Below are 13,741 nucleotides of genomic sequence, written 5' to 3'. Positions count from 1 at the left end.
AGCTTAAAGCTCCCTTTTGAACCTTATCTCATACAAACATATCTTTCAGATAAAATATGATTCTGTTAATAAATAGGCCTATTTCAAACTCACCTCATACAGAACACAAGGAGATGCATGCATGGCAGTTACAATTGGCTTGAACCAAGAGAACATTAACATCAATATAAAAATTAAGTCGAATGAGTGTTGACTTGATATAAATAGGCAAAGGATATTTTATACAGCAACAGGGTAAATAATATCGCTAGACAGAGGAATTGTGGGGCCGACTGACTGAGGGGGAATTGTCGGACTTAAGAACAGTAGTAGCACAACGTTACTCTTTGAACATGGATGGCAGGCGCTGAATGTCAGCATGTTTCCCTTAAAAGTGTATCTGTAACTAAGTACCACACGCACACACACACACACACACACACACACACACACACACACACATGTGCTACAGAGTACGTGACCACTGAGACTCGATCATCGACACGATATGACAAGAGTAAAAGACAAAATCTAAATAAATGTCCGGCCGTGAACATGCAGCATCCTCGCATGATGTGAACACGGTATACAAGTAAGGTCAATAACACGTCACAGAAGTGTAGGACAGCTACGGACGTTACAGCGTGTGCCGTACACTCACTACTCGATGCTACCACAAAGTTATCACAACGCGGCGGCGGTCGGTTGGCGTGTACACTTGTGCACAGGGAAGAACAGCATGATTAAAACACTGAACCGAAGAATCATGTTGGTACCGTTAAGTCTACAGAGCTGGTTTCACCGATTAAACACAAGCTAAGTATAAACAGAGCAAAGGACAGCGTCAAGAACTACGGTTGAATATTCTGCATCCGACTCTTTCATCAGTCTTCTATCAGTCAGTCAGGGGTGTGTTAGGGGACAGGAAACAGATGCGGTACAGTAGAAAGCATTCATCTCATCTGAGCCGTCATGCATTGCACTTTCCCCTCCCATCATCATTAAAAAGGACTTTCTCAAACAGTAGATTCAAAACAATCCGAGAGAAGGAGGGATTCCAGCGTTTGGCCTCGGGCCCTGTGTCCTTCTCTCAACAGTAGCAAAAACATAACAGCAAAATATCCCCATCCCTTCTGTAAATCCCCCCCTCATAGTGAAAACTAAACGTAGTGCAAGAACGACATGTGAATTCAACCAGCGAGGGGTTTTGTGGTTGCTCTGTGTCCCTCGCTGTATATCCAGTGGTAATACCAGCTACTAGACACCTTCCTGAGCTCCTTTCCTTGCTTCCTTCAAAAAGCACTGGTTCTCAACATTGTGTCTTGGGACCAACAGGACGAGTCTGTAATTCAGAAAATGTAGAAATGGAACCAAATGGACCCTTACGGGTGTGTAATTCTGAGAGTGTATGAATGGAACCAAACAAAACCATATTTGTACACTCAGAGTTCAATTCATAGTTGAGGATTTTACGAAGTAGACTGGGATTGCAGAGAGGGCAAAATTGTATCAAATCCGTGGGCCTAATGGATATCAAACTGCAGGGTCCTCGAAATAAATTAAAAAAAAGTTCACTCTTCTGAAGCACAGTCAGTCCTTTTCACATTCACCTTCAGTGCTTGTGGGAAGGCAGGCTTAGGACGGGTCAGGTGTGTTCGTAAGGACCTCGTCAGTGGAGAGGGGGTCTGACATTTTGGGCGATGACCCTCCTCAAGCAGTGTTCAGCATGTTAATGTCAAAGTAAGTAGCAGCGCTAAGCCTTCAGGCAGACAGAGATCTATATAAGGTCTGGTATATATAGTCTTTATATCAGCAGGTTTCCAAGCTTCCTTGTTACTGAGCAGGTCCAAACTGTACCGTAGCAGACAGTACATCCCGTTGGTTCTCAAAGTGAGGTCCAAGGACCCTCAGGGTTCATTTCAGGAGGACCCTGACTACAGGGTCTGGAACTCTGAGAGCGTTCAAATGGAACCAAATGGACCTGTCACAGGTTGGTCTGGTTCCATTTATACACTCTGAGAGGTCAAATGTTGGAGAACCGCAGGTATGAGCCCATTCCACTCTGAGAAAGAAAGAGCCATTTCTGGGATAATGTCACTTCTCCATGCAGCGTTTTGAGGGTTTGGTCATTGTCATTTCAGACGTTTGGCTCTAAAAGGTGATCCTCAGGTCGTAGGTCATAGGTCCGGTACTGAAAAAAAACAACCTTTTGTACTATTTTCAAGGTATGTTTCAAAATACACAACAAATGGCCAATATTTAAATATATTTTGAACTCTGGAAATAGATTTTCACAATACATCTTTGACACACTGTAGTATAATGTAAGCATATTCCTTAAGCACTTAAACCCTCTATACTCGAGTCAAACAGACCCGAGTTGGCTCTGTACTTGGTCTGCTCTTGTTTCTATCTTCGACAGAAATAGCCGAGCATGTACACTGGCTATTTCTGGCAAATGTTCCCTCAGAAAAGGCTGAAGGTGGAGGGCTTTAAGTAGTCAAATATTCCTTTTTCCTTGTTTTGGGTATCTCATGTCTGAACGTCAGACGGTGTGTCGTTGTGGAGCCCCCCTGCGTTGAGCAGGGGCAGAGCGGCGTTCCCCACCTTCCTCAGGTAGCCCTCCCCGAGGGAACAGCAACACCCCCATGCTGCCGCCTCGCCCTGAGTTGGGGGGCGGGGCCGCAGAGGTGGGTGTGTCAGGGGACCAGAGCGGGGAGAGGGATCAGGATCCTTGGTCAGGACGACGCCCGGGTCTCGGACCACAGGGGGCGGGCCAGAGTGTTGGCACGGAGTGTCGGGGAGGTGGCGGGACCCCCGGGACTGGATGACGATGGGGGGCGGTGCGTCGGAGCGCCTGGGCTCCGACGCCACGGTCTGCAGAAACGACGGCGGGTGTGCGTTGCCGTGTGCGTGCAGCAGGGGGCGCATTGTGTGGGAAAGAGAACAACTTGTCCACCAAGAACCCACATTATCATCAGCGCTCTCGTCCAGGTGTCGTCGCTGCTCGTTAAACCGTGCGCCTCCGGGCCCCGGGGGCGTCGGGCTCAAGAACAGGTTCGGGGGTTTGTCGGGGAAGTCTACGCCGGTTGACGTTGAAGAGGAGGGAGGATGGACGGTGGTCGGCGTTAGGTCAGGCTTTCGGTGCGGGCCTGACGCCGGGGAGGTTGGAAGGTCCTTCTGGACTCGGAGCCTCCTGGGGGAGCGATGGCTGCAGGAGGATGTAAGCAGGAGGTGCAGGTACGAGGGAGCCATGGGGTTTCCTATGGCTGCCGTGGCCTGGAGGCAGCGGGGCGGCGTGGCTGTGGTGAGACTGCACTCAGGAGGCCTGGAGGTGGAGGAGGCTTCGGAGGGATGGTGGAGGCTAGCGGTGGAGTTGGAGGAGGAGGTGGGGGTGTCCGCGTTGGGGCGCTCCTCCTGTAGTTGGGGTTGCCACAGTTATTACATAATCAGCTAATCACATTTATTTGATATAATCACAGTTATTTTTTCATAATAGTCATAATCATTTCCATGTTGAAAGATGTTCATACAAGAAAAACGCATCGCAAGCTTGTAGATCAGCTATTTCCGCTATTTCTTTTGTTGCTTTTTTAACCCTAGAACACTAAACCCGGGTGATTTTCGTAATGTTGCTGATGTCTGAGGTGGGAGGGTCCTTGGGTAGCTTCATGGTTCTCAGTGACATCATAGAAGGTAGGTTTGTTTCCCTGCCCACATCCCTGTTTTTGTCTACAGGCAGGTGTTAGTGAGGGACAAGTGGAAAACATCTGATATCTTTATTTATTCTTTGTGAAATATTAAAGAGAGTACCTCAAATTGCTGTACTTTAATATACTACGGCGGTGACCGTTGGGCACTGGCCTACTTGGAACGATGCAAGTTGGAAATAGATGCCCCATCCAGATATTATGTCTGTGTCCCTTTTATGCCCATATATGAAGTTCTTTGTCAGGCCTGCCCAAATATGGAGTCTATGCAGATGTCAGAATGATGTAGAACAGTTCTTTGTCAGGCATGCCCAAATATGGAGTCTGGCCCGGGCAGAGGCCTTTTGCGGCCCGGCAGAGGCCTTTTGTGGCGGTTCTGGACAACCATGGGTCCGACCAACTCGACACCGAGTACTGCACTCCCTGTGGTGGTGCGGAACACGTCGAGTTACGTGGATTACAGACATACAGAGATTTGGTGAATTTATAGTTATATTGTGACAGTAATGTAATTACTATTCATATTAAATGTTCCAATTTCCAGGGCCATCTAAAAGAAGAGTTGCGATATTGAGGGGGCAGAAAACAGCCCGTTCACGTGGTTCATGTACCGCGCGCGAGCCCATAGACTCCAATGCATTCCGTAAACTTCCGGTTATCCCCATGCTCAATAGAAGTCTATGTAGAAGTGCCGCCATTGGACTGGCCCCATGAGTTCAGCGTAATTCTGTCTTACTCTATGGCGAAAACACAATTCAATCGTCAACTGCATTTATTTGTGCGACGATGAATGGTCAACTCAAATGTGTGAAACGGCGACAGCCCTCACCCGTGGTCCTGTCAGAGGCTGGTGGCGGAGGCGCTGGAGTCGGGGAGGTAGGTGGTGACCACGCGGTAGCCCTGTGCACGGCGGATCATGTCGCGGATCTCCCCGTTGAGCTCCAGCAGCTTGCAGCAGATGAGGCTGAGGTCCTGGCGGGAGCCCACCAGGGCGATGGTGCCCGTCTGGCCCAGCGTCTGGTGGCGGAAGTACACGTTGAGCAGCGTCTGCACCTCGCTCTCCGAGCCGCCGCCGAAGACGCCGTCGGGCCACTGCCTCCTGGTGGTGGTGGTGGGGGAGGGGGTGGGGGGACGGGGACAGGTTAACGATTTAATAATACACTGGGTCGGGACCCAAGGTTGGCCCCCCTTGTATTTTGTTTCCAACATTGTTGTTTTTAGGTCCACCATCCCTCCCTCACCTGCACTCCTGGATGTAGCGGACGGCCTTGGTGAACTCCTGGTTCTTCAGGCACTCCAGGATGGCCTGCACGGCCTCCTCCGAGCTGCTGAAGCTGGGCACGGCCATGGCCGCCACCTGGGCGGCGTGGGCGCTGGCGTGGGCGTGGTGCGCGTGCTCCAGGTCAGAGGCCACGGCCGCCTCGGCCGCCTGCAGGCTGCTCTTCAGGTCCGTCAGCTCCCGGGACATGTTCAGCAGCTGGACGGGACAGGAGGCGAGGGTCAAGATTCAAGGAGTTTTATTGTCTGTCTGTCTGTCTGTCTGTCTGTCTGTCTGTCTGTCTGTCTGTCTGTCTGTCTGTCTGTCTGTCTGTCTGTCTGTCTGTCTGTCTGTCTGTCTGTGTGTGTGTGTGGTGTTACGTACCTCGGGCACGGCGCTGATGGCATGCACCTGGCCAATGAGCTTACAGTAGGACTGGAAGAGCAGCAGCAGCTGGAAGTGCAGCTTGTATAGACGCTGACACAGCTCCAGTTGCTAAACACACGGGAACGGAGAGGAATGCCGTCAGATCCATGGATTAGCGTACGCTTGCACGGCGCACACACACACACACACACACACACACACACACACACACACACACACACACACACACACACACACACACACACACACACACACACACACACACACACACACACACACACACACACACACACACACACACACACACACACGCATACACACACACATTGTTGCGTTTGGACAGAAAACGTGTATCACTATGTTTACATTTTGTATGTGTTTTCCATTTCCAGGAAAGTAACGGTTTTGGACATACAAGGTTTCCACCCGACAGCAACGATCAACTCTACACGTGTGAATATGAAATGTATACAAATATTGAGGGACCGTGTCCACTGAGGCTGTCCCCCCCCCCCCCCCACCCCCCGGCTGAAAACACCAAAGGGCTCGCCTAATTTTTTTTATTTCAGCTCAATCTTCAAGCAGCTTCAAACTAAAAAAATGCCACATGTGAACGCAAAATAAATGCACAGCGCTCCACCACGCTACTGGTGTTTCCAAAAACACGGCGCTCCCGCTTTAAATTCAATTCAGAACATACTCAGGAAAAAAAATAACATACTAGGTGGACACGGCCCCTAACGGTAGAAGCTATAGCAAAGTAAACAAGCAGTTTGATGGACAGAAGCAGCTACAGTATAGCTTTAAGGCAGTGACTTGAAGAAAAGGTGGAAGAGACACTTACTGCCAGAGACTCCATTTGCTACACGGCAACGCACGCACAGCGAGAGAGGAGGAGGTTAGCGGGTGTGAGAGAGAGAGCGAGTCAGAAAGGAAGACAAACTGGTCAATCAAACTCATGCTTGGTATGAAATACACGGCAGAACAAACACAGTTACTGTAGGCCCGCAAACCCTGTCTGAATCAATTAGTACTCTGCAACCATAGCAGTCAAGTCAGCACATGCAGAAGAGAGCAAACACTCCAATATGATGATTCACAGACAGACAGACAGACAGACAGACAGACAGACAGACAGACAGACAGACAGACAGACAGACAGACAGACAGACAGACAGACAGACAGACAGACAGACAGACAGACAGATAGATGCAGGGTGAAAGATAGATACTGTAGATGGATAGATAGATAGATAGATAGATAGATAGATAGATAGATAGATAGATAGATAGATAGATAGATAGATAGATAGATAGATAGATAGATAGATAGATAGATCAACCAATAAGACAACAGTTAAAATCCCCAGGGTTAAGTGTTTGTTTAAAAGTATTGAAGAGTGTGATAGATTCAAGGCTGAACTCAGTACAGTACATACATAGTAATGGATAATGTTGACTGACCTTCTCCTCAGAGTCTCCTGGCTGACAGGTGACCACTCCCTCGCCAGCACATCTGGGAAATGTGTCCTTACAGTTCCTCAGCCACTGGAGGGCAGCAGAAAGTATTATTATCTTTATTTATTTATTTATTTTTATTTTATCACCAATTAGATAATAGACACTCGATAAGCCCTTTGGGGTTGTTTGGTCTTCCCTGTACAGCCAATTATAATAATAACAGCACGTGATTACAGCATTCATTATATTCTGTAATTGTAGTTTCTACAGAAAAAAACAATAACAATTGAAAGCGCTGGAGTGTGAGTTTCCTACCGACACAGCAGACTCCTCTCTGGTGTTGTACGTGTCCAAGTACTCCTGAAGCTCTAACGCGCTGAACTTCATCTTCTCCAGGAGACCATAGGACATGATCTGAGGAGAGGAGAGGAGAGGAGAGGAGAGGAGAGGAGAGGAGAGGAGAGGAGAGGAGAGGAGAGGAGAGGAGAGGAGAGGAGAGGAGAGGAGAGGAGAGGAGAGGAGAGGAGAGGAGAGGAGAGGAGAGGAGAGGAGAGGAGGCACAGGGAAGATTATTTTTTTGTTAGTGTGAGTACACCAGTGGTTCTCAAACATTTTTGGCTCACCAAAAGGTCACCCCTGTATAAAATAGAAATGCACTCTGTCCGAGGTGCCAACTTGCGCCTTGCACACAAGTAGGCCAAAGAATAGAGAGTTTGCACATGCATGATTTTCCCATCAGGACACGCCCCCCTCATCTAGACTGAGCGACAAAACATTGAGCAGCATGTGTTGGAGTGTTGGAGTTTGGAAGCGCTCGTTGGAAATCACTCAACCGTATCACCTGTTTCTAAATGTCACATAATGCAGGAGGCAGCAAAATGTTGTGTTATTGAAAACAAGCACTTCCAAACTCTGACACTTAGAAAAATAATCAAATGCAGGGCATTTCTTGACAGAAAGTAGCTCATAACATTTCTATGGTGGATTTTCATGAAACAAAAACTTTGCAGATAGAAAGAGGATAATTCAAGCTTTTCGTTCAGCTGCAATGTTGGTGAGTTTAACATTGTTTAATGCAATCAGACAGGACTTTTCTGTTTGGAATGGGCTGTCAAGGCCAGAAAGTAGTTTTTTGCCACTCAGTGGTACGATGATGTCACGCGCATACCCTCTATAATGGAATGAAAATGATCCAATATAATACCCTATTATATCTATTTATCTATTACTGCTGTTCTAAATCATTTAGACTTGTTATTGACCTTATACCAACCTTGAAACGTACCTTAGTTACGTCACCATCAACTTAGAGCCAATAAGGGACCATTCGTACCCCGACATACATACATACATACATACATACCCAGCCGATCACAAAACTATTTTTGGTGAAGAGACTTTGTACTGTACTGTAGGCTGAAAAAGAACGCACCAGGTACAGTTTAACTCGGGTCCGTTTTACTGAGCACAGAGGGTCTAAGACTGAAGTGGTGACATTAATGAACCCCAAATATTATCAGAGCATTCTGGGGCATCCCTGGACTTGCGTCAAGGCACCGTAGGCACCCACTTTGAGAAACCCCGGTGTACACTACGCACCGCCGCCACACACTGTACTTACAGTGTCTGCGTCGATGTAGATGGTGGGGCAGTCGGAGCACGTGGTCAACATCTGCGAGGAGCGCACAAACTTTGTCCCTATTCCCCTCAGTCCCTCTCCCATGTAGGTGGCCGCGTCTGTGGTCAGCGAGCAGAACTTCCCCTGGATGTTCTGAAACAGAGAGGGGGAGGGGTGGTCATGATGGAGAGAAAGAGAGCCGCAGAGTAAGATAGAGGTCAATCTGGGAACCCATCGGCAACAAAAAGGTTTGTATCCATTTGAATTTGCATCTGGGGGCAGGGAGGAGAACACATGGAAGGTGTACTGTAAACAGTATACTATATCTAGTGTACTATACTGTAGTGTGTACCTGGAACAGCCAGGAGAACACATGGAAGGTGTACTGTAAACAGTACTATATCTAGTGTACTATATTGTAGTGTGTACCTGGAACAGCCAGGAGAACACATGGAAGGTGTACTGTAAACAGTACTATATCTAGTGTACTATATTGTAGTGTGTACCTGGAACAGCCAGGAGAACACATGGAAGGTGTACTGTAAACAGTACTATATCTAGTGTACTATACTGTAGTGTGTACCTGGAACAGCCAGGAGAACACATGGAAGGTGTACTGTAAACAGTACTATATCTAGTGTACTATACTGTAGTGTGTACCTGGAACAGCGAGGAGAACACATGGAAGGTGTACTGTAAACAGTATACTATATCTAGTGTACTATACTGTAGTGTGTACCTGGAACAGCCAGGAGAACACATGGAAGGTGTACTGTAAACAGTACTATATCTAGTGTACTATATTGTAGTGTGTACCTGGAACAGCGAGGAGAACACATGGAAGGTGTAAACGGCACACGAGCCGTCCGAGTCGGTGACCAGCGTGTTGATGTGACAACGCCATGCCTCCTCGGCGTCGTCACACACCGCCGGCTGGAACGCCGCCAAGATGGCGGAGAAGAACGGCGAGGGGGGAGGGGGGAAGCCCAGGTCCTCCAGGTCATCCACGTCGTCACGGAGGCTGTCGCCGCGGAGACAGGGGAGAGACAAACAAAAAGATCACACCGTGTGAAGTGAGGGGCGCTCTTATGTTCATTCTGTGCTTGCAGGCATTTTAGGCAGCTCAGCGTAGAACCATTATGTTTTCATTAAGTGCAAGAACAGAAGAATCGCAGGGGGCAAGTGGTCAGCGGGGAAACATAAATACAATTTACAATTTAGGCATTTAGCAGACGCTCCTAATCCATAGCGATTTACATTAAGCAAGAACAAAAAAGCATGGGAATACATCACATAAAAAGCATTTATCATGAAACATGCGTAAGCTAAGAAAGTAACAGTGGAATATCTATATAATGAAACTATACAAATAAACTATACACATATATACTATACTATGCTATACATATGTACTATGACGTGCTATGACTACCGGTACATACAATGGAATTATAGTGCTGTCTACTATAAGTCTGTATCAAATGCTATCTAAGTCTACAGAAATGCTATCTAAGGGGGTAGGGTAATAAATGGGGATGAGCGTGTTTTGGGGGCGAGTGTTCCGGACGGTCACCTACCTGGGCAGACAGTTGGGGTCCAGGAAGCCCAGGGGAGGCTGACAGATGTGGGGGTTGAGCAGGGGGTCCCCCGGGGGCGTGGCGGGGGGCAGCTCTAAGGTGAGACTCTCCCCACAGTCTGAGCCCTGAGGCAGCTCCGCAGCGCTGAGAGACAACTCATCATCCTGGAGCCCCGAGCCTGTGTCCTCATCCTCCACACACACACTCATCTAGAGAGAGAGAGAGAGAGAGAGAGAGAGAGAGAGAGAGAGAGAGAGAGAGAGGTGTTTACTGTGTGTACTGCACATTAATCTATGCACAGATCCTTCATTTAGGAACCCATCCCCAGCTTCGCCACTAGGTGTGAAACAGTACGCAAATGATTCACGTTGCTAGACAGAATGTTCAGACAATTGTGTGCCATGTAACAAAATGGGTGATATATTTAGTTCAATGACCACAGGGCTAAAGAATGGGCCAGGAGATATGTTCACGTTCACTTCTCCAACTGCAATTAATAGACTCACGACCTACTTCTGGTCTCCTAAACAGGCCAAGCACCTACCTCACACAGATACGGGAAGTGAAGGCCGCTTAGGCTGTCTTGTCTTTGCTATTGTTTGTAGTGTGTGTGTGTGTGTGTGTGTGTGTGTGTGTGTGTGTGTGTGTGTGTCCACTCCTCCTCACCCTCAGTCCTAGCTGGTCGTCCTGCAGCGCCCCCTGTGGTGGGGTGGTGGCGTTGAAGGACGGCGTGTCAGCAGAGTTGTCGTACGACGAGAGAGAGCCCGTGTGATTGGTCTCCTCTGATGGGGAGGGGTTGGTCTGCACCACAACGAAACAATACACCCAGTTTCATTATAATTGGTACTGATCAATTTATTATTGCTGAATTCATACTACTATTTATATTTCATTTAGACAAGAACTGATCCACAATCGAACAATATTTTGTTGGACATTTTATGAATGTATTTAGCCTATTATTGATTTTCTTTTTCTGTAAGTCTCTGTGATACAACTCCAAACTCCAAACAAGCTCTCAAGGTTTTTTGTTTTTGTTTTATCCTTTTGACAAATATGAACACATACATGTAGTATTACATACGTATGTGTTTCATGTAAATGCATATCATCTCTGTCGGGTGTAAACCTCATTATGTCCAAAACGGTTACTTTTCAGGATTCAACTTCAAAAATCTTGGCCTTTTTTACAGTCTATGATCTTGGCGCGAAGCGAAGTGTTTTGAGCATTTACTTTGGATCTGCTACTATTGATACTTTTGTGTGACACTGTTGTGTGATCAAGTAGGGCGTTATTAATTTACGCAGAGTCAAAACATGAAGATAAGAGTTTTCCTTCTGCCCCCGACAGCAACGAAATACAAACATCAATTAGGAGATCCGATTTTGCACACACACTTGATGATGCTGGTCCAGAATGCAGGATTTAGTTTTAGTTTTAATCGTGTGACTCAGAGAGTAAACATACAAGCTGTGAGTGAGACAGGCTCTGGCTGGTGGACGACTCCTCCTCCTCGGAGGACTCGTCAGAGTCGTGCAGGGGGTCCTCGTGGCCCCCCAGGCTGGGGGTGGAGCCAGAGTGCTGGCTCTCCTCCAGCAGGTCCCCCAGCTCCGTGCTGTCCAGGGACCGCCGGCGCACGCCCCAGTTGAAGTTGTCCACGCTCTCTCCCTGTGCGAGGAGCACGCACACACACACACACACACACACACACACACACACACACACACACACACACACACACACACACACACACACACACACACACACACACACACACACACACACACACACACACACACACACACACACACACACTGAAACACACACACACCACTGAATCCCACTGCCTAGGACATGGACATGTTCTCGTATTAACGCCTGGCTTAGAGGAGTACTTCACCCAAAAAATGACTTTCAATTACACACACCCCATGAAGCCTTGAATTCATGTAGATTTGCTTGTTTCCGTTGCATTCCTGAGCCAATAATCAGTCAGTAGGAGACTGCCGGTCATCAAATTATTAGCCTGCCCCATCAAGTGTGATTTCTGGTCTAGCGGGGCGGATTCAAATTTGCCGGCGAAAACAGCCGGTGGATCCTAATGGTGCACCCGCCCCCTCCTCCTCCCCTCCCCTAGAACAGAGAACACTGCATGGCATCACCAAATGTGGAGCGACGCCCCTCTGCACTGTTATTGGTTTAGCGAAACAAGGTTCACTGCCACTCCTAGACCAGATTTCCTGGCTCGTTCGTCCAGGCTTTTTTTTCCTTTCTTTTGAAAACAAAACGTCTGCGGTCCCCGAGGCTATCAAATGATTGGTGTAGGAATCTGACAAAAACAACACAATCTCCACGAATTCAAGGCTTCTGTAATTGATAGAAAATAAGTCATTTGTACTCCTTTAAGAACTATTTCATAAAAGTTGTAGAAAACATTTCCTCCCAATGCTGCAGACAGACAGCAGTGCAGTGCAGGTATCCCAATTCCATCTTTGTGCTTTGCAAACAAACAACACAGCAACATAAGCCTCTCCGTTATCCCACAGCCAGCAATGTGCAGACATTTCATATTTCACTGGGTCACTTCATTTGAATCAAACGACCGATCGAGTAACAGAACAGAAGGGTTTCTGGAATTGACTCAATGTATAATGTTACAGGCAGAAGCCCGCCTGCCTGGCATGGGGCATTTTGAGGGCGTTAGGAACCGGAACAGAAGTACAGTAGACGGCTAATATGGTACGGCTGTCGCCTGATGTTAAAAGCTTAAAGGACAACTTTAGTTTTTTTCAACCAAGGTTCATGTTTTAGGTTGTTATTAGAGAAACTAAAAGATGAGTGTTATTTTTTTTCCATTTGCTGCTTTCTTTCGTTAGGGATTTTAGCTGTTTTTGACAGGGGGGCGGGGGCATTCGAGCATGGGGCTAAATATGTATTTTTTTACCAAATTTGATGGTGATTTATTTATTTATTATTTACTATAGTCCTAATAAACCCCAAGAAATTACATCTGACCACAGAAGATCACATGATCTACTGAATGTGAAGGTAGCCTACTGGGGGAAGGCTTATACTGTGTGTATAGGCTCAATATGTCAGTTTGACACATTCAGTAGACCCTGTGATCTTTTGTGGCCAGATGTAATTTCCTGGGGTTTATTAGGACTATAGTAAATAATAAAATAATAAATCCCCAAAACGAAAGAAAGCAGCAAATGAAAGAAAATTAACACTCACCTTTTAGTTTCTCTAATAACAACCTAAAACATGAACCTTGGTTGAAAAAAACTAAAGTTGTCCTTTAAAAATCAACCTGAATGCTGAGAATCCACGTTCACATCAACCACGTAAGTCCTATATACTTTGTTGTACGAACTTCGACAAATAGTGAAACTTGTCGAGCTACAAGCTCACGTGTAGATCTTCTATTGTCACTATTTGAGTACATTTTGAAATTTGTCAAAAATGTTATTGAAAAAGATAATTTAACTTGGGAAAATAAATGGCAACTTTTCACTTACCTGCTGCCCAAAATAGGGACAGCAGGTTGAAAGTGTTTAAAAATAAACCTGAACGCTGAGAATACATAAATTTTTGATTCACGACACGTTAATGTCCCACTGTCAATCACAACTAGATGATTCCCATCAATACACACTATTACACACATACTACTACACACACACACGGATGTGTGTGTGTGTGTGTAGCACCACTTCCACCGCCTCCACCACCATCACCACCACCTGT

General features: G+C 46.8%; 1 protein-coding gene across 1 annotated transcript in view; it reads right to left on the bottom strand.

The window, feature by feature from the left end:
- Positions 1 to 3,255: 3,255 nt before the first annotated feature.
- The window catches only part of fryb (furry homolog b), a 120,880-nt gene continuing 110,394 nt past the window's right edge, over positions 3,256 to 13,741 (bottom strand). Inside the window, exons 56-66 of the mRNA XM_083786047.1 lie at positions 11,459 to 11,659; positions 10,657 to 10,791; positions 9,991 to 10,199; positions 9,230 to 9,434; positions 8,417 to 8,566; positions 7,111 to 7,209; positions 6,799 to 6,882; positions 5,332 to 5,442; positions 4,931 to 5,166; positions 4,519 to 4,788; positions 3,256 to 3,396 (exon numbers count right to left, since the gene is read on the bottom strand). Coding sequence (XP_083642173.1) covers positions 4,530 to 4,788; positions 4,931 to 5,166; positions 5,332 to 5,442; positions 6,799 to 6,882; positions 7,111 to 7,209; positions 8,417 to 8,566; positions 9,230 to 9,434; positions 9,991 to 10,199; positions 10,657 to 10,791; positions 11,459 to 11,659 — 1,689 coding nt within the window. The 3' untranslated portion in view covers positions 3,256 to 3,396; positions 4,519 to 4,529. The remainder of the gene's footprint in view (positions 3,397 to 4,518; positions 4,789 to 4,930; positions 5,167 to 5,331; positions 5,443 to 6,798; positions 6,883 to 7,110; positions 7,210 to 8,416; positions 8,567 to 9,229; positions 9,435 to 9,990; positions 10,200 to 10,656; positions 10,792 to 11,458; positions 11,660 to 13,741) is intronic.

The sequence above is a fragment of the Protomyctophum parallelum genome (assembly GCF_964188405.1).
Source record: "Protomyctophum parallelum genome assembly, chromosome: 1".
NCBI lineage: Eukaryota > Metazoa > Chordata > Actinopteri > Myctophiformes > Myctophidae > Protomyctophum > Protomyctophum parallelum.
Note: the sequence above shows the minus strand (reverse complement) of the source record. Positions and strands in the feature narration are given on the sequence as shown.